Source organism: Citrus clementina, unplaced genomic scaffold (genome assembly GCF_000493195.1).
Source record: "Citrus clementina cultivar Clemenules unplaced genomic scaffold, Citrus_clementina_v1.0 scaffold_1, whole genome shotgun sequence".
NCBI lineage: Eukaryota > Viridiplantae > Streptophyta > Magnoliopsida > Sapindales > Rutaceae > Citrus > Citrus x clementina.
Genome location: NW_006263303.1, coordinates 2,420,538 through 2,445,661, shown reverse-complemented (window position 1 = coordinate 2,445,661; position 25,124 = coordinate 2,420,538). Strand labels below are relative to the sequence as shown.

The 25,124-nt window shown below is 36.6% G+C and overlaps 5 protein-coding genes and 1 non-coding gene across 8 annotated transcripts; 3 read left to right on the top strand and 3 right to left on the bottom strand.

The window, feature by feature from the left end:
* LOC18055287 lies at positions 1-725 on the bottom strand. The gene is made up of 2 exons (XM_006450475.2): positions 575-725; positions 1-456 (listed from the first exon to the last, which is right to left on the bottom strand). Exons 1-2 carry the CDS (start codon positions 664-666, stop codon positions 105-107), a joined length of 444 nt encoding a protein of 147 aa, XP_006450538.1. The 5' UTR covers positions 667-725; the 3' UTR covers positions 1-104.
* Positions 726-1,832: 1,107 nt separating this feature from the next.
* Positions 1,833-5,029, top strand: LOC18054061 (probable protein phosphatase 2C 22). Of its 3 annotated transcripts, none has more exons than XM_024177661.1 (4): positions 1,833-2,596; positions 2,919-3,131; positions 3,406-3,617; positions 4,297-5,029. In XM_024177661.1, exons 1-4 carry the CDS (start codon positions 2,441-2,443, stop codon positions 4,859-4,861), a joined length of 1,146 nt encoding a protein of 381 aa, XP_024033429.1. In that variant the 5' UTR covers positions 1,833-2,440; the 3' UTR covers positions 4,862-5,029. The 3 variants fall into 3 exon arrangements, with proteins under 3 accessions (XP_024033429.1, XP_006450537.1, XP_024033430.1); XM_006450474.2 differs by having other exon boundaries at positions 1,835-2,596; positions 2,922-3,131; XM_024177662.1 differs by lacking the exon at positions 2,919-3,131 and having other exon boundaries at positions 1,838-2,596.
* A 457-nt stretch (positions 5,030-5,486) lies between these two features.
* On the bottom strand, positions 5,487-12,330 carry LOC18054060 (pleiotropic drug resistance protein 1). Its single transcript, XM_006450472.2, has 23 exons — positions 11,951-12,330; positions 11,728-11,848; positions 11,558-11,646; positions 11,390-11,474; positions 11,134-11,293; positions 10,976-11,052; positions 10,829-10,882; positions 10,302-10,694; positions 9,909-10,190; positions 9,500-9,816; positions 9,261-9,421; positions 9,068-9,171; positions 8,831-8,987; positions 8,649-8,756; positions 8,396-8,559; positions 7,914-8,246; positions 7,528-7,818; positions 7,354-7,437; positions 7,137-7,270; positions 6,805-7,032; positions 6,542-6,713; positions 6,207-6,461; positions 5,487-6,096 (listed from the first exon to the last, which is right to left on the bottom strand). The coding sequence occupies exons 1-23, from the start codon at positions 12,286-12,288 to the stop codon at positions 5,839-5,841; spliced, it is 4,365 nt and encodes a 1,454-aa protein (XP_006450535.2). The 5' UTR covers positions 12,289-12,330; the 3' UTR covers positions 5,487-5,838.
* Positions 12,331-18,702: 6,372 nt separating this feature from the next.
* Positions 18,703-18,774, top strand: TRNAG-UCC. The gene has a single exon. It is a non-coding gene; the product is annotated as a tRNA-Gly (tRNA).
* Positions 18,775-19,731: 957 nt separating this feature from the next.
* LOC18054058 (protein ECERIFERUM 26-like) lies at positions 19,732-21,632 on the bottom strand. Its single transcript, XM_006450470.2, has 2 exons — positions 21,150-21,632; positions 19,732-20,771 (listed from the first exon to the last, which is right to left on the bottom strand). The coding sequence occupies exons 1-2, from the start codon at positions 21,570-21,572 to the stop codon at positions 19,869-19,871; spliced, it is 1,326 nt and encodes a 441-aa protein (XP_006450533.1). The 5' UTR covers positions 21,573-21,632; the 3' UTR covers positions 19,732-19,868.
* A 988-nt stretch (positions 21,633-22,620) lies between these two features.
* LOC18054057 (V-type proton ATPase subunit c''1) lies at positions 22,621-25,124 on the top strand. Its single transcript, XM_006450469.2, has 4 exons — positions 22,621-22,866; positions 22,970-23,047; positions 24,344-24,514; positions 24,618-25,124. Exons 1-4 carry the CDS (start codon positions 22,739-22,741, stop codon positions 24,787-24,789), a joined length of 549 nt encoding a protein of 182 aa, XP_006450532.1. The 5' UTR covers positions 22,621-22,738; the 3' UTR covers positions 24,790-25,124.

Here is a 25,124-nt window from a genome sequence, read left to right as displayed (position 1 = left end):
GAAATGAATATGGATATTTTTTTTGGCCATCATATTAATTATCATATGCAGACAAGTACAAGTGAAGTAAGAAACTAATAAGAACACACATATTTTCGAATTATTTACATGGAAAAGCAATTGTTTCTGCCTCTTGTAACCGTCACTTTGACTGGCGGGGCGTCCTTAGTAAGATACCTGTTACGGACAGCCTCCCATCTCCTCGGAGCCGATGGCCTCGGCAGATTCTCGGGCACAATGGTCTCCAACGAATTGAGGTGCCACGGCGGGCACTCTCTCTTTTCACTCCACCTCGCTTTCGGCTCTGCAGTAGGGGTCGTCATCGTCGTCATCTCCTTTGCCATCGCACTGCCATCGCTCTCGCCCATTTGTATAGCAACTCCTCCGAATGCCATGCACGCGGCCGCCATTCCCGCCACGCATTGCTTTCTCCATTTCTCGTCTCCACGCCGCGGCCTACATAACAACAACGTACATACAATTAACAAGTTAAGAGCGATTTTGTTAGAAGAAGAGGGTATTAATTAGTGAAATAAATTGATGATATAATTAATTAATGGTTAATTGGGCTTACGGTGCAATAGCTTGAGTTTGAGATCGAATTATCTTTGATGGGGGAGATGGAGAGGAGAGATTGAGACAGAAACTATACGTAATGGCCATCATGTTAATTCAAAATTTTCAATTAATAATGAAGCAAGCAACGTAGAAGGAAGCAGCGGGGATATAAATAAATAAATGGACACACGATTGACTGATTGTACAAGTTAAAGAGAGCCGGGAAAAGAAGGAATAGTATGTATGTCACAGTGGATGGTCAGAGTACGGTGGCGGTTTGTGGAATTGCCACGTGGGGTTCGAGTTTGGACCGAAGCCACCTAATTTCGTATTTGCATTGGTAGTTGCTTGGCGTCTATCGCCACTGCCAAGAAATTTTACTTTGGAGACGCGTGTTGGCAAGGCCTTTCTCTGGACGGTGACGTGCTACTTTACCCTCATGTGATCAATTTATATACCCATGCTTCCAAGAATCCTGATCTCGACGGCCGAAATATACAGAATCTTGATTACGTATGCTTTGTTTGGGTGGCAAATTTTGCATTTTCTTCTTCTTTCTTTCTTTTTTATTTATTTATTTATTTAATTTTTTTTTTTTTAAAGTCTCCCGTCCATTCAGATACAGCCCTACTAATCCCAGCAATAATTCAAGTATTCGGATGTTATAAGAAACTTTGTTTGCTCTCTGCATTATTTGAGATTTTCTCATCCGTTGAAGTAATGAGAAACAAATAACTACTAGTGCTGTTGGCGATTCGATTGATACGAAATGGTAGAATATTATTTAAGTCCAATTTTTTTTTTCTCTTTCTCTTTCTCAATAATAATAATAATAATAATAATAATAATAATAAATATTAATGATTAATGATTAGTACTCAAGTTAAATTTTAAATACTAAGATTTTATTATTACTCTTTTCAAAGAGACTAAAAACGATATCATTACATCACTAATTAAAATTATTATAACTTTTTTACTTTCCAAATGAATAGATGTTTATTATACAATGCCATGAATTGCACCTTTTTTTTTTCCTGTTTTTTTTTCTTGAATAATGAATTGTACCTTGTTAATGACGAAATTTAAGATATGGATTAATTCCCTTACCTGAATTATCTTAAAAGTCAATCAACATGATTCACACTATTTATTATTTAACATATATTCAAATCATAATTAAGCATGTGAAATCACATGCCCCAGATTCCAGATTCCAGATTCATACCAACCGTATATTATATAAAACAAAATTAATTAAATCACCCAACAGTCAACAATAGAGGCGAAGGTTACCGTCGTAACACTTCACCATTATTATTAATTAGGGGCATAATAAATTCCAAAGGGTAGAAATATTCTTGTAATTGAAGTTTGAAGATCCTTAAAAATCTTAAACCTCAACACCCATCACCACCCGCAACTGCCCAAAGACCGAGACGACACCGTTTTTGCCAAACCGACCAGTTACGACTCCGCATTCACCAAAAATCGAGACCCCTCGTGTCAATCGCCCAAAATCCCTCGCTCTTTCCTCCCGTCTCCGTAGATCACAACAGTTTGGTCTCTAAAACCCTAATTTCAGCTTTTTCAGTAAACCCTAATTCTCACAATCTCGTTAAAACACTCGATTTTTTGTTTTTTTTTTTGTTTTTGGGTACTCGAAACTCCAATATCACTCATTGTAACTACCCTCTATCGAAACCCTAAAAAGGATTTGACTTTTTTTTGGCTTTAAGTTACTATTAAAATTCTGTTCAGTTACCACCGAGCCAACTCCATTAAAGCTCTGATTTTGATTTCATTGATTTCAATCTGTTTCCGATTTAACTCGGTAACCGACTCAGTGAGTTTAGAACAGTTGATGTGATGGTGGAACAAGATGGAGGCAAGTGAAGAAATTGGTCGTTTAGAGAATGGGAGTTCGAGCAGGAGTGGTCGCCCACCAAACCCTCCTACGGCGGCTGATCGTACGGGTTTGACGAATGACCGCGTGGTAGTGCCCCGTAAGAAGTCGCTCGTTCGCCACGCATCTCTTGTAATTATTTTTTTTTTAATTTCCTCAATTTTTAGAGTTTTTTATATTTCAAATTTATTTATCGGTTATTCATTTGATTTCTTGTACAATTCTTGACTTACAAACTTCAAAAGTTGTTGGTCGATTTTAATTTGATATAAGATTTGAAGGATCCTAATTCTTTTTTACTGGACTTTATTTTCAGTTTTGAGCTAGTACATTGGGCAATTGTACATTTTATGTGAACAGTATTACGTATCCTTATATATATATATATATTCTCTGTTTGGAGTTCTACATTATGGGTATGCATGTTTTCTTGAGGATTTGATTGGGGCTTTAGCAGGTGAAGACAACGACGGCTTTGGATGTTTCTGTTGAACCTGTGCTTGGCGTTGGAAATCATGAGACTGAGTTTGTTCCAGTTGTCCGCTCTGGAGCATGGGCTGACATTGGACTTCGTCCAACCATGGAAGATGTATTTTTGTGTGTTGACAATTTTATGAGTGATTATGGACTCAAGAATTTAATAGATGAGCCCAGTGCCTTCTATGGGGTATTTTCTTTTCCATTACCTTTACTTGTGTGCATTGACTTATATGGTTGTTGCAGTGATGTGTGGTGATTGTAGTGGTGCTTTGTTGCTTGTTTCTACTTAATACAGCAGAGTAGGAAAAGTATTAGGACGCATAAAAATTTTTTGTAATTGACTTGCTTCCTTGTGTGGGTTGCATACTTTGTTAGGAGATCGGGATAGTCAAGGTAGGAGCAGTAGTTTCTACGTATTGCATACTGTGGAATTTTAAAATATTTTTCATTCTGATGATCAGATGTTTGACGGACATGGTGGAAAGCATGCTGCAGACTTTGCCAGCTGTCATTTGCCTAGATTCATCACTGAGGATGAGGAATTTCCTCAGGAAATTGAGAGGGTTGTTGCTTCAGCTTTTCTGCAAACTGATAGTGCTTTTGCAGAAGCTTGCTCCTTGGATGCTGCCCTTGCCTCTGGTACCACTGCATTAGCAGCTCTGGTTTTTGGGAGGTTAGTTTTTTTTGTCCGACTGAATATGCTGATTATGATTTCAAGTTTTATGCCTCAAGTCTTTTGAATATACTTTCGTGGGATAAGAGTTCTCTTGCTGGTCAAATGTCCATATGATTCTAAACCAAATAGTGTCTCTAAAGCCTGTGTATTAGCCTAGAGTCTTGATAATTGATAATTGACATGATGTTCATTGCTTCGTTACCATTATTATCATTTGTTCTTGAGTTGTAGTCCTAAACTTGAGGAAAATGAATGACCATCTTTGTTTAACATTGGGAATTTTGTACATGCAAATTTAAACTGTTACAGGTTAACTGCTACACTGGATTTGGTGAGTTTTCTGAATTTCAACAGCTTTTGAAAGCAAACCAATTCCCTCTTTCTCTTCTTTTCCATTTTTTAGTCACACTAGTTTGATTGTGATACTCTAGTTTATGACTTTATGGCAATATTATTCATTGGGAATTTTTTATTTTCTGATCATTATGGCCAGTGGGATTTATCTCTTATCTATATCCATTTCTTCTTGGTGCCATTAGTGACATGCCAAAATCAATTGTCCATCTTCAAATTTGGGGTTTTCTGGATAGTAGGTTCATGAATGTAAATTTATCTTAATGTGGTTTCTATTATGAGGACTTAAGTTCTTTTATGTTAATCTTTGTTTCGGTGCCAGGAGGCTGGTGGTGGCAAATGTTGGAGATTGTCGAGCAGTTTTGTGTCGCCGTGGTAAAGCTATTGAAATGTCAAGGGATCATAAGCCTGTTTGCAGCAAAGAAAAGAAGCGCATTGAGGCATCTGGGGGGTATGTCTATGATGGTTACCTCAATGGGCAACTTAATGTAGCTCGGGCTTTAGGAGACTGGCACGTGGAAGGAATGAAAGGTGCAGATGGTGGCCCACTCAGTGCCGAGCCAGAGCTTATGTCTACGAAACTGACCGAGGAGGATGAATTCCTCATCATAGCATGCGATGGGGTCTGGGATGTGTTTATGAGCCAAAATGCTGTGGATTTTGCTCGGAGGAGGCTTCAGGAGCACAATGATCCAGTCATGTGTAGCAAGGATCTTGTTGATGAGGCATTGAAGAGAAAGAGCGGGGATAATTTAGCTGTAGTTGTGGTTTGCTTTCAATCCCAGCCTCCTCCAAACTTGATTGCTCCGCGCTCAAGGGTGCAAAGGAGCTTTTCTGCTGAGGGTTTGAGGGAGTTGCAAAGCTTCTTGGATAGCTTAGGAAATTGAGATGGTGACGAATGCTTGTCTATTTGTCCTTTACCCCCTTCTAATTTAATTGTAGTCTTAGATAACGAGAGAATTGAGTTCAACTGTAATATATGCAGCGGCATGTTGATAACAATATATTGTTCTCATTTAAATTGGTTTTTTAATTTGTTTTTTTGAAACAACTCATTTATATTGTTTAGGTACAATTATTTTACTGCATTATGTGTCTGCTATTTTCGATTCAACTTTTGCATCAAGCTGCAGAATAATAATAGCTGATCAATTTTAAGTTTTTCATACGTGGGGTTGGAGTTGAAAGTGGGCGGCACTCTTTTTTCTGTCGTACAAAAACTTTCAATTTCTGTGATGTTTTGGTATCTTGATGAGTTGTCGTTTGTTGCATGTAATTATTCTGTTGTAATATTGACTACTCATAAATCTCATCAAGGACATCAACATTCAAAGACTGTCTATTTGTGATGTTCGGCTGGTTCTGAGCTCTCAATTTAAGTCAAAACTTCTGAAGTTAATCGGAGTTTTCGATTGCTTTGAACTTTGAAGGGACCAGAAGGGGGAAAAAAAAAAGAAAAAAGAAAAATCTTTGTGATCTCTAGTGAATCTTTCATTAGAAACAGTTCTGAGCGGTGTAATGGTAGCCCCTGCGGTTCCATACGCTCCCATGTTGGCAGTAGAATTCTTAGGAAATTTTTTGTTTTTGCTTTTTGTATCATATATGTATATGTACATGCATCCGAAAAAGGGAAGAGAAAAAGAGACAAGTGCACAAAAAAGAGATACATAATTCACTCGACAAAATTCTTGCATTGAATATTTCTTCTTCTGGGAGAGAGTCGCCTTAATAGGCCTTCGGCGTAGGCTCTAGAAGGTCCAGTGTGCATTTTTCTGGTTTGCTTGATCTGGAAGAAAGCCAAGACCAGACTTGGGGAAGACGCATCTTTATGTTGGTATATGCAAGTATGTAACATCCCCACTGCTCATCTATGTTGGAAGTTGAACGCCTTGATTGAATACGCAAAGGTGAAGCCGAAGAGCACAACCAATCCCACATGTACTACTGCAACGACTCCTAACATATCGTGATCATACCCAAAATAATCCTTCACAAAATCTCCTACCTTCTGGCCAGAATCAAATGTGTCATTCACATCTCCAAATTGGGAAGCAACAAGTCCATACAGTGTCCACGAGACGGGGCATATCCAACAGTACCATCTCCACCAAATTGGCATCCTCTGTTACAGAAGAAGCTTAGTCCTCGTTGGTTGAACTGTTGAAGTTTCCTTTTGTCGACTCAATACAGAAAGAAAGTAAAAAGAAGCACAAAAGGATGATAGTAACTTACAGGTCGAGGAATGATAAATCCTGAAAAAAGGTTCCATAATACATAGAAGGCGGAGGCAATGATGGCAGCAATGTTATGGTTTGGAGTTACGGCCACAGTCATCATCCCGTACAACGTGAAGTATAAAAATGTGAGGTACATGAAGAGGAGGTACCACAAAAACTTGCTGACTGTCCAGTCAAATCCAATCATGGCATATACTATTACCCCGTATATAACAGCCTGTATGAAGATGTGAGGCAGCTCAATCACAACCTGCAAAGCAATGAGATTTGGTAAGACATGGTACTTGCAGTAACTTAGAGAAGCTTCTTGTCATCAGAGTATTATAGTACCTGGCCAAAGGCGTATGGCAAAGCTGAATACATGCCCGCAGCTCTTTCTCTATAAAAGACAGTTCTCTCAACAGCCACAACCGGCTGCACTGATGTTGCATTTTGTACCCCAAGAAAGAGAATAGCAGCATACATTGAGCCCATTGCATTAAAGAGATCTTGTCGGTTTGCTCTGTGCTTGCCAAAAGTTCCACAAGAATTAGGGATAGTGATGAGACTAACTGTGACTTTGAATTTGCAATTTGCTCTACTTTTCATCTTACCTTTTGGAGCCTATATCCCAGAAAATTGTCCCAAACATCAAAGCTATAAAAGTTGTGAAGAAAAGTCTCACTGCGGTGTACGGTGGGTTTCGCCAATATGAGAGATGCTGCTTCCACAGACAAGCCATGCACTGTGTGAAGAAAGACTGTGAATATCTGGTTTGAAAGTATAGATTTTTTGAACCCGGGGGAGGTATGCTTAGTTCCTTGATCATCTCTTTGTTTCCCCTGCATTGTTTCAAGATCAAATACAATAAAAATAAAGCACAGAAGCTTAAAAATGTAAATGAAAGCAATTTTCTTCTATTTGTGAAACTGTGAGGTCGTCTTACTTGTATAACTCAGAATTTTTGTACACTTTGGCGAAGTTGATTCCAAGAGCTGCTTCTTGTGCTGGTGTTGTAACTTCTAACATCCAAGTTGCAGGATTGTAACCCTCTTTAATCTTAGGTACTCCATCAATTCCCTTTATAAACAATGGCCACACGAGTTTATAATTTCTTGATAAAATGGAAAATATCTTGAACATCATTAGTGTTTTAGCCTCACCTCAAAGTACTTGATCAGTTGGGAACAATGGCGGCCTAATGGACCAACATATATCTCTTCACCTCCCCGTTTCATCAGGAGTAGCTGAAATGCAACATAAAAGTTACCATTAGTTTCTATGGTAACCAAAATAAATTGACAGTTCATTAATATTGAATTAAGAAGATGTGTTACCTCATCAAAGGCATCAAAAATATCAATGCTTGGCTGGTGAATTGTGCAAACCACGGTTCGTCCTGTGTCCACCGTGTTCCTCACTGTTCTCATTACTATTGCTGCTGCCCTAGCATCTAAACCAGAAGTTGGCTCATCCATAAATATTATAGATGGATTTGCAACAAGCTCCACTGCAATGGTTAGCCTTTTCCTTTGTTCAGTCGACAGTCCACTCACACCAGGCAATCCGACAAGTGCTTCCCTTATTGGATTCAGCTCCACAAGTTCCATTACTTCCTCCACAAACATCTGCCGACCATCAGTTAAAATCTGGTCAGCAACCTAAACCAATTCAAATTGTAGAGAAGAAAATTGCGGGTTGATCAATATGTTTCTAGCAATACCTTTCTAGTATCAGAATCAACCTCAGGCGGCAATCTAAGCCAAGCAGAATAAACTAAGGACTCGTAGACTGTAACGTGAGGTGAGTGGATATCAGTTTGCTCACAGTATCCTGAAATGCGAGCAAAAGTTTCTTGGTTCTTTGGGTACCCAGATATTGTGATACTACCACTGACGTATCCACCTGTTTTCCTTCCGGCCAAAACATCCATTAGAGTGGTCTTGCCAGCACCACTGACACCCATTAGGGCTGTGAGGACTCCTGGCCTAAAAGCACCACTCACACCCTTCAAAAATTCTAGCCGATCATCAGGAATACCTTGAGCTTTCATTTCCTGTAAACAGAATAGCTGATTTCAGTATGCAGGAAATTTTTAGTGCAAAGAATGTGAAGGTTTCCTTTGGTTATGATAGCCACAATAAAGCAGTGACATAAAAACTCAACAATTTGAAAATGCTTAAATCAGGGGAAACTTGAGAGTACCTGTGGCATGTCTAATGCGTATCTGATATCATCAAAAGTGATGGAGTGAGGTTCAAAAGGAAGAATCATTCCCCGCTTTCTATTCTGATCTGCTTCATTGAAGCTTCTTACTCTTGCAGACAAAGTCCTGAATGATACATTTCTATGGCTTTCATTCCCTCTGTCTGCATTTATATTCAAAGGAATTGATATTCTAATTTCTTTTCCACGAAGTTATGAAATGGAAACGAAAAAGTCTCAACTCATAACTCACCATAAGAGCTCTGTACTCCGGATGATAACTCCACAGGCTCCTCAGTTTTGCAAGCATTTTTCTTAGCCAAGGCCTCTTCGGATAATATAGCCTGAGGCTTCCCAAATGCTGCAGCAAATTATTCCAATAATCAGAATATTCACCTTGAGCTTTAAAAGAAGTGTAAAAAAGAGGGTGCTTACGATCAAGATACTTCAGAGCCACGGTAAAAAGGAAATTGAATAGAAGAACATATCCGAGCAAAGCTCCTACTCCAATCCAATACCAATATGCATTAGGGAAAAGGCCACGAGACTTCAAGATTACAACACCTAATGGTTCTGTGGAATTAGGAGGGACCTAGGACCCAAAAGTTGAAAAAGAAATTAGCTGTCGTTCTAATGTTATTTCTTCACAAACTTGAGGAAAAAGATTCTTACATGACCCCAGCTCTTGCCGAGAAATTCATTCACTGCTAAAGCATTCTGCCCATACATCATTGGTGAGAACCAATAACCCCATAACCACCATTTCTTAACATCATCTGATGCAAAACATAAAAGGTTCTTTCGTCAGAGTTATATTCACATCCCCGTAAAAAACTTTTAGGTTGAATTGAGTTATTCTTTTCACCTCTTGATAAGATAAATCCACCCAGAACAAGGACTGTAAGGTTAGCAAATGAACCAAATGTGTTTGCAACAATTATATTCCTTCCAAGTGCACCCATTAGTCGGAAGAGTCCTGAAGCTGTCTGATTTACGCATAGGAGCAAAAAGTACTGCTTGACAAACCTGTAAATGGAGACATTTATCAAGTTATAGAACCCAAAAAAGTGAAACTTTGAGATGTAAAGTGATCGTTTTACACACCTTTCAATGTTGGATTCGAAGCCTACAACATAGTAAGTCATGAAAACCCAAATGCCAACTTCAATAAAGGTTATTGGTATCTTAAGGATCCACGTAGGTAACGAGTATGCCCATGCAGGAAAAAAGAGAAAGTCCCTTTGCTTGTAAAAGACAGGAAGTTTCATGATAGTCATTGAAAGCTCTGAGAATCCGTTAAACATTATTGTGATGACAGCAAAGAACAAAGCTCCCATATAAATCCCACCATCTTCTACTGTACTCCGGTGCATCTCAGTTCTCAGAAACAAAGTCATTGCCACAGAAGCCGAGAAAAATATCTGAAAATTGAAAAACAAAATTAGGTCATGTTGAAATCCTTAATTAGAAATTCTTTTTTTCTCTATCGTAAGTTACTTAAAACGTTACTCACCTGAAACATTTTAAAAAAGTAGACGAATGAGTTCCTCTTCATGAGCAAATATTCTCTTGCGAAGCAAGCTTTCAACAGTTCCTTCTTGCTTGCACCATACTTCTTGGTTGTTAAAGCAGCGGGGTGGCTTTTGGACTTGTCGAATGGAGTAGCAAGCTCATCACCTAGCTTTTGGCCAATATGAAATGATTGAAACACTTCAGAAAATTCCTTTGCAGTAACAAAGCTATAAGGCTCATCTTTATTTGCCCAGTACTGCTCTTGATCTTTCCTTGAAGTCACCTATTTAGCAACCCCACAAGAAAATAAACAAAAACATATATATGTCAATTTGTTTCAAAAAGGTTGTTTAAGTGTCCAAAAATATTACATCTTTTCAAGATATGAACTTACCTCTTGTAAGAAGTCAGCAACTCCTTTCCTCTCGGGGCACTTGAAGCCCATGCGTTCAAAGAACTCGAGCACATTTTCACGGGGACCTTGGTAAACAATTTGCCCATCTGAGAGAAGAATTAGATCATCAAACAGTTCATAAGTTTCCGGTGCTGGCTGGAGAAGAGAGATTACTGCAGTTCCATTGAGAATGTGAATGGACTGTCTCAAAGAGTTCACTATTTGGTAAGTCGTTGAGCTGTCCAAACCAGTAGATATTTCGTCCATGAAAAGTGCTCTTGCAGGCCCAACAAGCATCTCCCCTGTCGTGAGACGCTTCCTTTGCCCGCCAGAGATTCCTCTTAACATTTCATCTCCCACCATTGTATCTGCGCACACTTCTAGTCCCAAAATCTGCACATTTTCAAAATCGAGGAACCGTCGTGAAACCACGATTCCGGCATGAAAATTTGTCAACTTTAGGCATTTGATTACATAGATATTACTAAATTAATTACGGAGAATCAGGATTCCAAATCTCTAGGCACCTTGAGCACATAATCTGTAACCACATTTTTCTCCTGCCCTTCTAATGATGCTGCCTGCAAAAATCATTTATCGGTAAATTATAAAAAAAAAAAAATTGCCATGACAGAAACTTTGTAGATACTAAATCAATTTTTTTTTTATCTCACCTTCATGATAAGATCAATATCAGGATCTGGCTTGATATTTGCAGCCTTTTCTCTTCTTGACAGTTCCTGCAACACCTCTGCATACACAGAATCATTGGTTTATTGTTTAGCTTATGCAATTTTATTTAAGTAACTACAATAGGCAAAAGTACACTGACCATAACGGGGTCCAACTCCTTGGCATCTTGCCGAGAAAGCCAGTGTCTCTCTCACTGTCATCTCTCCAATATGAAGATCATTCTGGCTTATATAAGCCGATGTCCTTTGCGGCACAAACTCTTCCATTCCATGTCCATTGTATGTGACCCTACCCGAAAACTGAATTTTGATTTGTGCCCATGTTAGCTAATAAGATGAAACAATAAAAAAGATAGAAACATTTGTAGACGAATGTAATATTAATTGCTTGCTTACTTTCAAATCTTTTCCAAGTTTTCCAGCCAAAGCTAATAGTAAGGTGGTCTTTCCAGAGCTTGGAGGGCCTAAAAGCAATGCCAATCTGCAAAAAATGAATCAATTTATTGAGACTTTGAAGAGTTTATAATTGATGGTTTCTGAAAGAACTAATGTCAATCTTCTCACCTTCGAGGTTTGATGATTCCACTGACATCATGAAGAATTGTTAGTGGTTTCTTTCTACTAGGAAGAACGTGAAGGTAATTCAAGAAGCCCTGTGCAAAGAAACAGAACAAAACTTTAGAAAAGTCACCGGTGAAAATTCACAGATAAATTTAAGCCTATGATATACACACCTCTAACATGTTAGCACAGGAATTGAAGACAGTTGGTAAAGCTCTACTTCCTATATAAGCTTCTGCTTCAACATTTAAATGCTCGAACCGGACTTCAATTGTGGGAATATCAAGCCCCACCCTGAAATTAAATATCAAACATAACGAAACAACCGTCATTAAAATGGTGTAAACTCTAAAAGCACAAAGAAATGGAAAAAAAAAATTACAAGTTAAATAGTACCTTTCAATGCGGACCTTGAGCTTCAACAAGAACTTCTCATTATCTTCTTCAGCAATTTTAAGAAGCCTCTCTATAAGATTCCTTCTTTCTATGAATCCAAGATTCTTAATATCAACCTCCCTTGCTTGGCCTTCATCTGCAGTAAGCATCCCTCTCTGCACACGCAGATAAGTAGGCAGTTTCTCGATAGCTGCCCATGTCAATGCTTCATCATCATCATAAGTATCTTCTCTTGAAGACCTTGCAAAAACATCAAGCGTATTGTTTCTCCATATGCTTGAACTGCCTAAACGTGCACTGCTGATTCTAAATGAAGCTTGACCTGCATCCATTTGCATTGCTAGCTGCTGTTGTATTATTGTGTAGCAAGCAATGCTAAGCTATATAAACCTAGAAGGCCAAGAGAGAGGCTTTAACATTCATTTAAAGAACTTTCATGAGTTAAAAGAACGGTAACAGCTCAGTATCTGAGATATGTCTCTATCTTTCCTCTCGAGTGTTTATGAATGGACAGAGAGGTACAACAATGTCTGTGTCTTTCCTCTGTCCCTTCAGAATGTGAATATTAATAAGATTTAGAAAGTTTGAATTTCTTTTGAGGTGTTTGATTTGAGCAAACGGTTGTATATATGTAACTTTATAACCACACAAACTATAATGGGTCGACCTTCTTACTTCATGATGATGTTTGATTTTAGTGCTTATGTCATAAAACAAATGCAACGGCAGGTGCATCGAACTCATTATAGAAAAAGGAAAAAAGAAAACGTCAGCTAGGCTTTGGCAGCTTAATAATTTTTTTTTTCCCATCTTTTCCACAGTAAATATAAATTTTTAATTGTACCATGTACAATCATTACTACTCTATTTAGGAGTGTGGTGAGGTAGCTGGGCTGCCAAAACTTAATTATTAAGGTGTTTAGTAACACTTGTAATTGAACTTTGACAGCTTAAGAAATTTTTTTTTCCCAACTTCTATGTCATAGCTATAACTTTTATTCCACAACAGCTGCAACTTAAAAGCTACAACAGCTCGCTCCCAAACACACCCTACATCTCTTTGTGACGCGAGATTTTTCAAGATTTAGGAGAGGAAATTACTAAAGAAAATTGGATGAAATTAAAAGAGTTTATACGAATGCGTCCCTGGGATCCCTCTTGGTTTGTGATTTATGCAATTATTGATTTTTGGGATCAACTGTTTCTCAAGTATTATCCAATATCCAATAATAATTTTCATATTTTCACCATTTTTTTTCTAAGAATAACACAATCTGGCAAACTCAGATTTGGCTTACAAAATTATGTATTTAATTAGGTACCATGTAAATAAAATTCTGAACTGTACAAGACCTCTATTGTAATGTGACTAGCTGCCGACTTAATATTTTAACTTGAATAATTAATTAATCTATGAGTAAAGGAAAGGAAAGATTCTGCTAGGAAATAAATGAAAAAAAAATTAATTAAATAAACAAATATACAATAATTGATATGTCTCGACTCCCTAAAGGATTATTCATTGTTCCTTCCACCGCACTAAATGACTCATTCATTGATTCATATGATCCCGAGGAGCCTGCATGGCAGCTAGCTAGCTATGTCCAGGATCATATATATGTATAGATGAACTGCTAAATGTAATAATTAAAAAACTAATTTGAAATATTTGTAGATTATTAATTTGGATTTGCTGTGTCGAGGATCATATTTGTCAACGCAGCTCTACGTTATATTTTGATTTTCTAAAAATATTAGTCACCTCAAGGCACGTGCTAGTTCTTTGAAATACAAAGCTCTTGAGATCAAGTATCAAGCCTCTCAAGCCTCAAGTTGGTATGTTTAATCATGTCTTGATTGTCGTAAATGATGATGATGATGATAATTAATCCCCGGCACGAAAAGCTTTCTATAATATACTTACCTGCTACCCGGAAGATACACAGAAGATTTTGGTGTAAAAATCTATAATTTACGATAAATAATGTTTTGTAGGGTTAGAACAGAAATAATTTTTGGATTAATCTACTGCATTTAATAACCATATCGGATTTAATTTAAATGGACGAAAGAGTGTTGATATGAGATTATGATCATCTCCTGATCTGATTTTCATCTGAGTAAATTTTAATATGATTAGTGATTAATAAATTAAAAAGAAAAAATAATTAAATCATAATCATCCACTAACACTAAAACACAGGTGGCATAAAATTTATAAAAAAATTAAAAGTACTCAGATCAAGAGAGGATCATAATCCGTTAACCTGACGGTCAAATAATTAACCGTGTAACAGTTTATGTAAAATAGAGTGCCGTGATTGAAGTAGAACCTGCCACACAATTAGGAACACATTAATTGTTGGGCTTCCAAAGTCAAAACTTGCCATACGAGGTATGCATCTATAGCATCAACCTATAAGCAAGTCGTACAAAATCCTGAAAGAGATCTTGCCCCTACATGCATTGCATGAATGCATGTGCCTTTTACCGAACGTAATAATCAATAATAATAAGGACCTCTCTAAGTTACGTTTACCGTAACTTACAGTCCGTGATATGACTACCTAACCAATAAACACATGCCAAGTGAGCATGACAGCAGTTAAATGGAATTGGTTTAACCGGTTAGCAGCCAGTCACTAAAAAAGTTAACGCAAGAGACTCCCGTTTATAACCGGTTGTGAGAAATATAACGATGCCGTTTTAACCATCAAATTGAGAACACAAAAGGAGTTTCTTCTCAAGCCAACCTCCACCACTGAATTCCAGCAATGCAGATTTCAAATCCATTTGGGTAGCTTATGAGTATGAAGAACAAAACACCAGAATCAAGAGTTAGCCGTTGAACTGCACTTTAAACTCAATTCATCACAAAACTTAACTAAAATTATTGTCACAATTAGCAACGCTAATAATGGCGGATTTTGGAAAATTCTCAAACACAGACGAGGAGCCAGAACTGGAAAATATATTCACTCAAGCGAAAGAGCTTTTAGTTCTCGAGCGAAACCCAAAACCCACATCAATGATAATTATCATCATCACATTGAAAAACACACACAATCTCTTCATCATCATCATCATTCAAATCCAACTTCAAAGTCGAAGTTTTTATTCGATTCCAAACAAAACCCATATGGGAAACCCGGCTTAGAGACTGCAAAATCAGTTTCAAGTTGTGATTTTTCACATAAATGTCTGCATTTTAGGTTAATTTTATGATTGTTTGTTGGTTCTCATGGTTTTTGTTTTTAAAACTGATCGCTTAGCTAACCCGGCTTTCATCTGACGGACCTCGGCGTTTTCCTTTCAGTGTCTTTTCTCAATTGCTTACTTTTAACCATTTTCTCTTTTGAGGCTTTTGGTTTTCCTTCTGTTTTTCTTTTAATGGTTGAAATTTATTTTTGGAATATCTCCAGATATGGAGAACTAACAATGTGAATATGTGATCCATGTGGGCATGTGATATAAAGAGGAAATTTAGAGAGATAGATCGAGAAGGGCTTGCTATCGACAATCCTTCCACTTTGCACCCTTGTACTTGCATCCCCCTCCCACTCTTCTCCTCTTCTTTGGCTTCATGGCCATTCTGTAATTCAACGGCAGTGGAGCAATCAATCATCAATGGGCATATGCTAATCTCGATTCAAAATCGGAATAAAAGCTTTGGGATGATATATTTCATTTCCAGTCAAGTTTGATTTTATTTATCTAGATCATTCCCTCTTCATTTTGAACATTTTTTGCTTGACAGCCATCTTCAAACCGTTTCATCCAGTAGCCGATCACTTCAATTAACCAATTCAGCCGGTTGGCTATTTGTTACTCTTTTTGCATAGATTTAACAATATCCGTTGGATTCAAACTGAAGATATCTAACGGTTTAAGATTAGTTGGGCAGTACGTTACGTTAAACGTAACTTAGGGATTGCCTAATAATAATAATAATATACAGTTATACACATCATCATTTATTATTCCCAATCATTTTCTTGATTAATTATGAATTCTATTTTCCTTGAATCCATTGTATTGTATCATTGATTAAATATATCTCTAAGCTCGAAATGATGGATTCGTATACTTTGTCATTGTAAGGATACAGAGAAGAGAAAAGGTCATCACTACGTACGAATACGATATTGAAGTCTCCAAGACAAATGATCAGGAAATGATTTTGTTCACAGATTTTTATTAATTAATTATATTACCAAATTCAAAGTTTCAAAGCCCACATTAATGTTTTGGATCTGTGGATCAATCCTGATGTCCCATGTGTACGAAATCCCTATTGCCGCGGAGAAATCTTCTGTTTCCACAATTACTTCATTAATCTTTATTTTATTATATAGTCAAGTCTCGTATAATTAATTATTAGTATTCCTTGAATTAATTTTTCCCGTACATGCATCTTAGTGGGTGGCGCGAAGCGTGTAAATTAAATCGTCTGCACAACGTGTGATTGATTCACCTTATTTCTTGCTATTTTCAGGCTAATCTATTTGACGAGGGAGAGAAAAATATATTTGAATGCAGTTATAATTTCAATTAATTAGACTTTAGGCTTAGATATCAATTTTAAGTTGATCCTTGTTTTTTTTTTTCAAAATAATTAAAAATTTTTATAATTGTTTCTGTTATTACTAAAATTTGTAATTTTCTTTTAAAATAATAAAATATGCAGGCTATCTAAAGTCAAGAACGAGAAAGAGAAACTCCAATATAATGAGATTTCTACTCCATAATATGCATGGAAATTAAAGCTCAAACACTTGACATTAATAATGAGATGAGTATGTGCATGGCTGCAGCTATCAAGAAATCCAAGTTCACGGGAGATGTTTCTTATGTGGAAGCAGAAGCTGCTGAGTGGGGTTTATGCATTGCAAAGGAAGCGGGGCTGAGGGCTGTCATTCTGGAAACTGATTCCCTAGAGGTAGCAGATTTGATTAACAAAAGAAAAGCCAGCAGTGCTGAAATCTTCTGGCGAGTTCAGGAAATTCAAGCTATGAAGCAAGAATTTAGCTTGTTTAAAGCAAAACATGTGTCTCGTTCTTGTAACTTTTGTGCTCATTCCTTAGCTAAAATGGCTTTAGAAAGAGCTCACTCTGATGTTTGGTGGGGAAACTTCCCCCCTGAAATTCTGCATGTTCTTTGAATGTGGTTTAAATGAAAGTTTTACTTTCCTATAAAAAAAAAAATAATGAGATGAGTATGTGACGACCATTAATTTTGTTAAATGTTACTTTTAGAGCGCCTAAAAACTACTGTACTTTTAAGAGTAATTAAAAAAATAATTGTTTTCTTTTCAAATTAAATAATTAATGAAGATTTCAATTCTTGCTAAAATGTAAGGATTAAAGACCAAGTAAGTAAGTGATGTCCAAGCCTGAAGTCTAATGGATCGAATTTTTTTTGACATTTGAGGTGCTAACTTCACGATCAACTACTTTATTATAAGTGTGATACATGAGGACGAGAAGAATATTTGTATTTAATATCTTAGTAACATTGTTTTTATAGTGATCGACGAAAATTAAATATTTGTTGAGAGTTTGTCGGTTGACTCTTTTATTTCTAGGTTTAAAAATTATAAATTATTGCTTATAAAGTTTTGTACTTTTAGAACATTACATGTCAATGAAATATTAATTAAAGAGGAATCAATTAAGACAAGTTGATTAAGAGTGGCATTTTTAGCTGAATTCTAAAATGTCACCAAATGGAATCTTTCTGCGAAAAAATTCTCCTGTTTTAGTAGTAACAACAACATATTGCCAGTTTTGTCTCATTGTACCGTGTCATGCTAATTGCTTCCAAATGCAAATTGCAAAATATTTTATACTTAATTAGGTTATCTTGTCTCTCACTTTTCTTCTTTCTTTTTTTTTTTTCCTTTACTGCAGCCAACCGAAGAAAGGAAAAAGGAAAAAAAATAAAAATAAAAGAAGCCATTTGATGTTGAAGAAAGAAAATTACATATATATATGGAGATTCTTGAGATAGTTTTAGCATATTCAGGGAAGCTAGAGGTTAAGATTAAATGATTCGATTTTGTACACAGCCATTATAATACCAACGAAGTTGCTTAACTAACTCTATATTCAGTGCATTTGATATATTAAATAAGCAATAAGTTATTTTCAAGTATGGTTTTTATTATACTCACATTTTTATCAAACTCGATCCGATGACATAAACTAATGGCCCTCGTGTCCCAAAAATAAAACAATACAAGTTCTAATCCTCATTAGACTTGAATCCTACAAAATAAGAAATAAGTATAAGAAGATGGGGTATAATATCCTTCAAACTTTTCTGCTATTCTCTTTTCTCTCTTTAATTATTATCTTTGTTTTTTTAATCGTGCCATTCTCTATCTCTAACTTAAGCATCAAAGAGTCCACACTCATAAAATCCCTGGCGGTTTCAACCACTTAATGGGTTATTATGTTATAAGATTCCAACCACTGAATTCTTTACTCTCAATAATAACAATTCCAAAGATATCAAGCTCTCTTACAACTTGTCCTCTAAATAAAACGATTTGTTCTCAACAATTGTTGTTGACCCAAATTTTTGTATCAACAGTTCAACTTCTTAATCAATGTGATTACAATTTAACAAGTCATGGCCGTCAGCATTAATTCGTTTACTGCTCAAATCAGCAATCATTTGGAGTGAAAGATTGCTGGTTATAACCAGATATCTATTTATATTGACTTGTACATTACGCTATAACCAAAGGAGCGTCTGTAGTCCAACGGTTAGGATAATTGCCTTCCAAGCAATAGACCCGGGTTCGACTCCCGGCAGACGCATTTTTTGCGTTTTAAAATTTTCATCATAGGTTAATGGTTTACACTTTTCCCAGGTCAGGTTAAGCCTCAAAAGTCTTCGCATCACTGTGTGTACGCGGCCTGCAGATGAACGTACGTCGTAGATCACGTGATTATAATATCTTAATAGCCTCTGTTACGATTTAGCGGAGACACACAATCAACATTGGAACTTGGAACTGTCAACCCTGCGTGATTAATGACTTTATAGAGGACAGTAAGTGACAAGTCTCAAACTCTTCATAATGTGGACAAATCTGATCAAACACGTTTGCTTAAAGGTGTCTTATCTTATGTTCTGCGACATAAGTGTTCTTTTAGAACTGATTAAATAAAATTTATTTTTAATTTTCATCTGGAAATAATATGACATTTCCTTGTACTTAAAATTTATGTCTCTGGAGTTGTGCCAACGGGATAGACGCAGCCGACGTGAGTTAGGCGTGTTGCCAAAGTTGTGGGCCTTGAGAAAGGCCGATTTTCAAACCATTGAAGTTGTGGGCTAAATGAGCCAGATCTCTCGTCAATCCGAACAGAGCTGTCATTCTTCCGAAAGATGAATGTTGTGTATTCCTTTGAAATTGGAGAAAATGCATTTTGGGGTGGGATAAATGTTTCAATCATTCAATAGGTTTGTTAAAAAAAGAAAAAAAAAAGAAGTGATTTCTAAATCTTTGAGTGTTTTTAGTGTGTACACATTCTTCTACTACATACTTATATCTAATCTTTCAAAATTGGTGTATTGAAAGATACACATACAAGACCCTATAACAAAAAAATTATAAAATGTAAGTGCCATGAATACACATGCATAGACAAAAGTATAAAAAATAGTTTATAATTGATCAATTTATAAAAAGATTGATGTAATATATAAGAATACAATTAACGAGAGATATCAGACTGTCTCACTTAAGACTTTCTATTTAAATAGCATAATTTATTAAATGAAATCCCATCTATTTAGCTAAGGCGCTCTAACTACATGATAATACGTACTCGAGCACTTATTTGCACTAAACCAAGGTCACCATTTTTCCCTAAACAATACAATAACTATCTCTACTACTTTTTGTTTATCCCATCAATATAGTTGGATTAAAGCGTAGAATAAGATCATCGTCGCACAGCTTACTCAGCTCATCTGCAGGGAGAGTAACCGTAACCATCCTGCTCAGCGGACCCTCACTTGGCGGTGACTGAAGGACCAGAATCTGTCCAATCCCAAACACAGGTTCTACATAGTAAGAAACTCTTATTGGCACAAAACCTTCTTCAAACAGAGTCGCATATGGGTCCAAATCCTCTAAGTTAGCACAAATCAGATCATGACAGTTCATCAAAGGTGGAAATTCGTAATCATGGTGCTCCAGCCATTCGATCAAATCCATGATTCCTTCATTATTCATTTTTGTCACCGACTCTCCTACAGCCCTAGCAGCTTCCGATAATTTTCTTTTGTCCAATAATGACTCTGCATGATGAACCTTATTATAAACCATGCAGTTTCCAAAAAACCCTTTGTCTAACCCTAACTGTTTTCTCATATCTAAACAAATAGACATGCTTAGCAGCCCTTGTTTCATTCCTTTCACCTTGCTTACGCAAACCCACAAGAGCCCTGCCATTGCCTCGAAGGGAGATGGGCTCGAAGTGTCTAGCATGCAGGCTTGGACCATAGGGCCTGAAAATGCTAGGGTGGCTGTTGCATAATTTGTAATGTTATTGGTGAATGCAGGTGATCTGTCATCAATTGTGGATTTGTAATGGTTGATTAAGTCGGTGTAGGGATTGTGGTTTGGGTTCTTGTTGCCGAGTCTTGGAGGCGGCAACGGGTGGAAAAACGGCGGAGCCAACATGGTTCCGGCTAAGGTTGTGTCAGCCCAGGCCTTGACGAACATGGTAGCACTAGTGGGATCAGCAAGGAGATGGCTGCAGCTGAAGCCTATTGCTAGGCCACCTTCTTCAAATTCAGTCAGCTGCAAAAATCAATAATTAACACAAAGATTATTAATTGAGTAATGGAACTAAGGGCTAAGGCTGCTTCTTTTTACTTTAGCACCATATGCCTTTCAAAGGTAAGGCTCATTCTTTTCTTTTATTTTAATAAAATTTCCTTGTTCCACTGGGATTCATTTTAAAGGAAAAAAAAGAAAAAAAGAAAAAATGAAAATAATAGAACTAAGGCACAAATATATGTATATGTATATGTGTATGTGTGTGTATATATACATTTTACATATCTAACTAAGTGCTATATATATTCTTTTAATTAATAAAACTACCATCCTACTGTCGAAGTTTATTAAAATTAATTGTTAAAAAAAGAAAGAAAGAAAGAAAGAAAGAGGGCTTACCTGAACATAAAATGTAGCCCAAAAGTAAGGCTTATGAAACATATCTTCCCACGTAACGAGCATAAGCTCCTTGTCTCTATTCACGTTCTTTAACCATTCCTCTACACTCCCTTGAGCCCTGGCCTCCACCATTCTAACTCCAGCATCATTGCATTTGATCATCCAATGCCCGTCATCTTTCTTCTGCAACCGTCCGGTGACTATAGGAAAACAAGTAAGCACATGCGATAAACTCTCTCTCAGCTTCTTGGTTACCACTCCGGGTTCCCCATTTCGTGTGGAGGGGAAATAGTAAACGATCCGTATGTGATTCTTCTCCATGAGCCGATCAAAAACCGACAACGGATTGCACTTTCCGGCCTGCGCTGGTTTTGTGCTCACCACCGTTTGTTTGCAAATGTATGTGATCATTTCGGAGGTCATATATGGCCTAGGATAGTACTTATTAGGGAGAAGAAGTATACTTTTTTAGAACTGATTTTTATTGGGTTTAGGATTTGTATTTAATTTGCTGATAATTTATAGAGGTTTCGAGGACCATTTTAATTTCATGGTTACCAGAAAAAACAACCCTCGAATATTTTGGGAAATGGCATTCTCGTGATCCGAAACCATATTGCTTTACCCGAGTGAAACTTATCTTTGTGAACTATTGTACATTAATTTTTGCTATTAATGTCTATATGTATGCTAAAATTTTCGTCTTTCAGTGACCCAAAAATGATCAATCCCCGAAAGTAATAATATCTTAAAATTTCTTTCTCCCTTTTTTTGGGTTACTTTATCCATTGTGTTGTTTTAACTATTTTTTTAAAGAAATAAATTTCACCGGGGTGTTAAAAGGTCCACTCAATGGCAAAGTATAGCCCATTATCGGACCTATGACTTAAATAGAACCCAAATTGGACTTGGGCTGCGGAGTGGACAATTACGAAATTGCCACTTATGCTAATATTGACAGAATAAAATTCAGTAAATCAATTGAAGAAAAAAAAAAGAGATAACTAAAGCAAAATTAATAGTTATATATTTGCAGATACATAGTCTAAGATGAATATATTAGACACTAATGACAATAGACGAATATTAATATTCAAGTATTTTGCATCTATCAACTGAGTAGCCAAAGTCCTGCCCTCAATTGTGAGAATACATGATTCGAGCTTTCACAAAATATTATAGGAGGATTTTATTCTTCCTTTAATTATGAAAAATAATTGAGAGAATGTTGTAAATATAAAGTAGTCTGAGAAATTATCTGATTGTAAATATTAATAATATTTTAATATAATATTAGTAATAATCTCATATAATATAAGTTGTAATTTAGATAAAAATTTGACGTAATTTAAAAATATATATATTTACATCGATCAATAATATTCAAAATTTAAAAGCATATTCAATACGGCATCGTTTCAGTAGGGCCTTATTGTTCAGAAACCACCAAATAAGTCACGCGTGGCGGATAGCACGTGTGGCACCTCTCTTTCTCTCGCCCTCTCTCGAGCGCTCTTCGTATTATCAAATCAGATCAGAACTCATCACAGAAAAAAATCCAAAAAAAAAAGAAGAAAAAATTGAAAAAAATGTCGGGCTCCGTAATGTTGGGAGAATCAAGCTCATGGTCACGCGCGCTCGTTAATATATCACCATATACCTTCTCCGCCATCGGCATCGCTGTCGCTATCGGCGTCTCCGTCCTCGGCGCCGCCTGGTAAACCCCCGTCCTCTCCCTTTCTCCCAGACACATATTAAATTTATTCATATTGTCAATCTTTTATATGCGTTATTAGTTATATGTGAACTACTATCGCTAGGGGGATCTACATAACGGGGAGTAGTTTAATCGGTGCCGCAATCAAGGCTCCTCGTATCACCTCCAAGAATCTCATCAGGTACTTTTAATTATTTATTTTCACTTTAACCCTAACGCTGTCTTAAATAATTTAATTATTTAGTCCAGTTAGCGATCCTTTTTGCTGCTATAAAATAAAAAATAAAATCTAGGGTTTTGGTCCTGTTCAGGATCCATTGATGGATTCTTCCATTCAATGCAATCTCGGGTTCCAATTTCGGAGAAACATTAACTTAAAAGTAGTCTATTGTGAAGTCTAGACTTGCTAATCCGTTATAGATTCTTTCATAGGCTTGTGATGTTAATTGATTGCTTGATCTGAAACATTTAGTTTTATCCTTGATTTTGATGCCATATTAGTTACTCAAACGATCTAAAGTTTAAGCTGTTAGGCACTAATATTACAATGTGGGCGAAGGGGGTAACTAAAAACTGTTAGGGAAATTGGGTTAGAATTTAAATGTGTAACTTTGAAATAGAAATTGCTAGCTAAGAGGGGCTTGAAAGTTGGCATCTAGTGCTTAGGTGGTAGCAGCTTCATTTGTGAACGAATAAATTTGCAGCTTCTACCTGGTTTGAAGTTTTAAAATCTTCTGTTCTGGGGAGCATTTTGGATAAGTAACTGCAAGAATTTAGATAAATGGATTTTATCGCTGATATATAAATAGGGGGCTTGAGGCCTATTGGTGATTTCAGCTTAGGATTTTTCTGTAGATTTTTGCGATCAACCGTTAACTTGGGACAGGTTACCAGAGTACGGAAATATTCTTCTCCTTTTAATTTATTCTATTGTGAGTGGAATTATTGGTTTTTGAACACCCCTATCATGTGTATATACATAAAATGTTCTGCCTTCCATGTTTTCAGATGTGAGAACAGTACAAATGCTGTATATCTTAGTTGTGATTATAAAGGATTCTCTTAGCCATGCTCACAATGTTGAATTTTTAGAAGGCTTGTGTTAATCAAGTTTTGAGTTGCTTGCAGCTTTTAACCAATGTGATGTGACTGCAAAGTATCTCTAATTTTGGATTTGGATATTGTCTGTTTTACACTGATGGTATCTTGAATTTCAATTTGATATTATCAAAGGTTTATTCTTGAATAGAACTGCAGTAGTTCTTACTGTTCATATGTTATGATATGAATATACCACACCAATTCGTTATGTATAGACGATGAGATTCCATTGATACAGAGCCAATTCCAATAGACTTATTGGAGGGTCCCATTGGCGTGCATCCAGTAGGAATTGAACCTACGAATTCGCCAATTATGAGTTGGGCGCTTGTACACTGATGAAGTGACATGACTTTCTTTCTTGTGTGTTTTTCAGTGTAATTTTTTGTGAAGCTGTTGCTATATATGGGGTCATTGTTGCAATTATTTTACAAACAAAGCTAGAAAGTGTTCCGGCATCACAGATATATGCACCAGAATCACTAAGAGCTGGATATGCCATCTTTGCCTCTGGGATCATCGTGGGCTTTGCTAACCTAGTTTGTGGGTTTGTCTTCATCTCATGCTCTGGCATCATCCAGTTCAGTTTTCTAGTGAGTGCTGCTGTTTATGATATGTCTTACATGTTATGATTTTTGTTTCGGCTGCAGGTTGTGTGTAGGAATAATTGGAAGCAGCTGTGCATTGTCTGATGCCCAAAACTCGTCCTTGTTTGTGAAGATTTTGGTGATTGAGATCTTTGGTAGTGCTCTTGGGTTGTTTGGAGTGATTGTTGGAATAATTATGTCAGCTCAAGCATCATGGCCTGCAAAACCAGTGTAATTTGATCTTCTTTATTCTTTTGGGGAATTCAACTGTGGCAGCATGCACTTTATTTTGTGTACTTCAGCTGCGCTCTTTATCTTGTTGCTTTATAATTTTCACTAGCAGGGATGTATAAACTGGTGTGGACATGCTCTTTCTTTCAGCTTAGGCCTTGGATGTTTCACTTAGGAAAAAAAAAAAAAAAAGAATCTTGGGAAGAGGAGCATTATTACCCACTGTTAGATGAGTGTATATTTACGCCATTCAAAGTAGACCTTGTTATTTTGAGTTCTTCTATCGTGTTTGTAAAATGTGTTTATTGAAGTTCATCCAATAAAACTAGATTTTGAAGA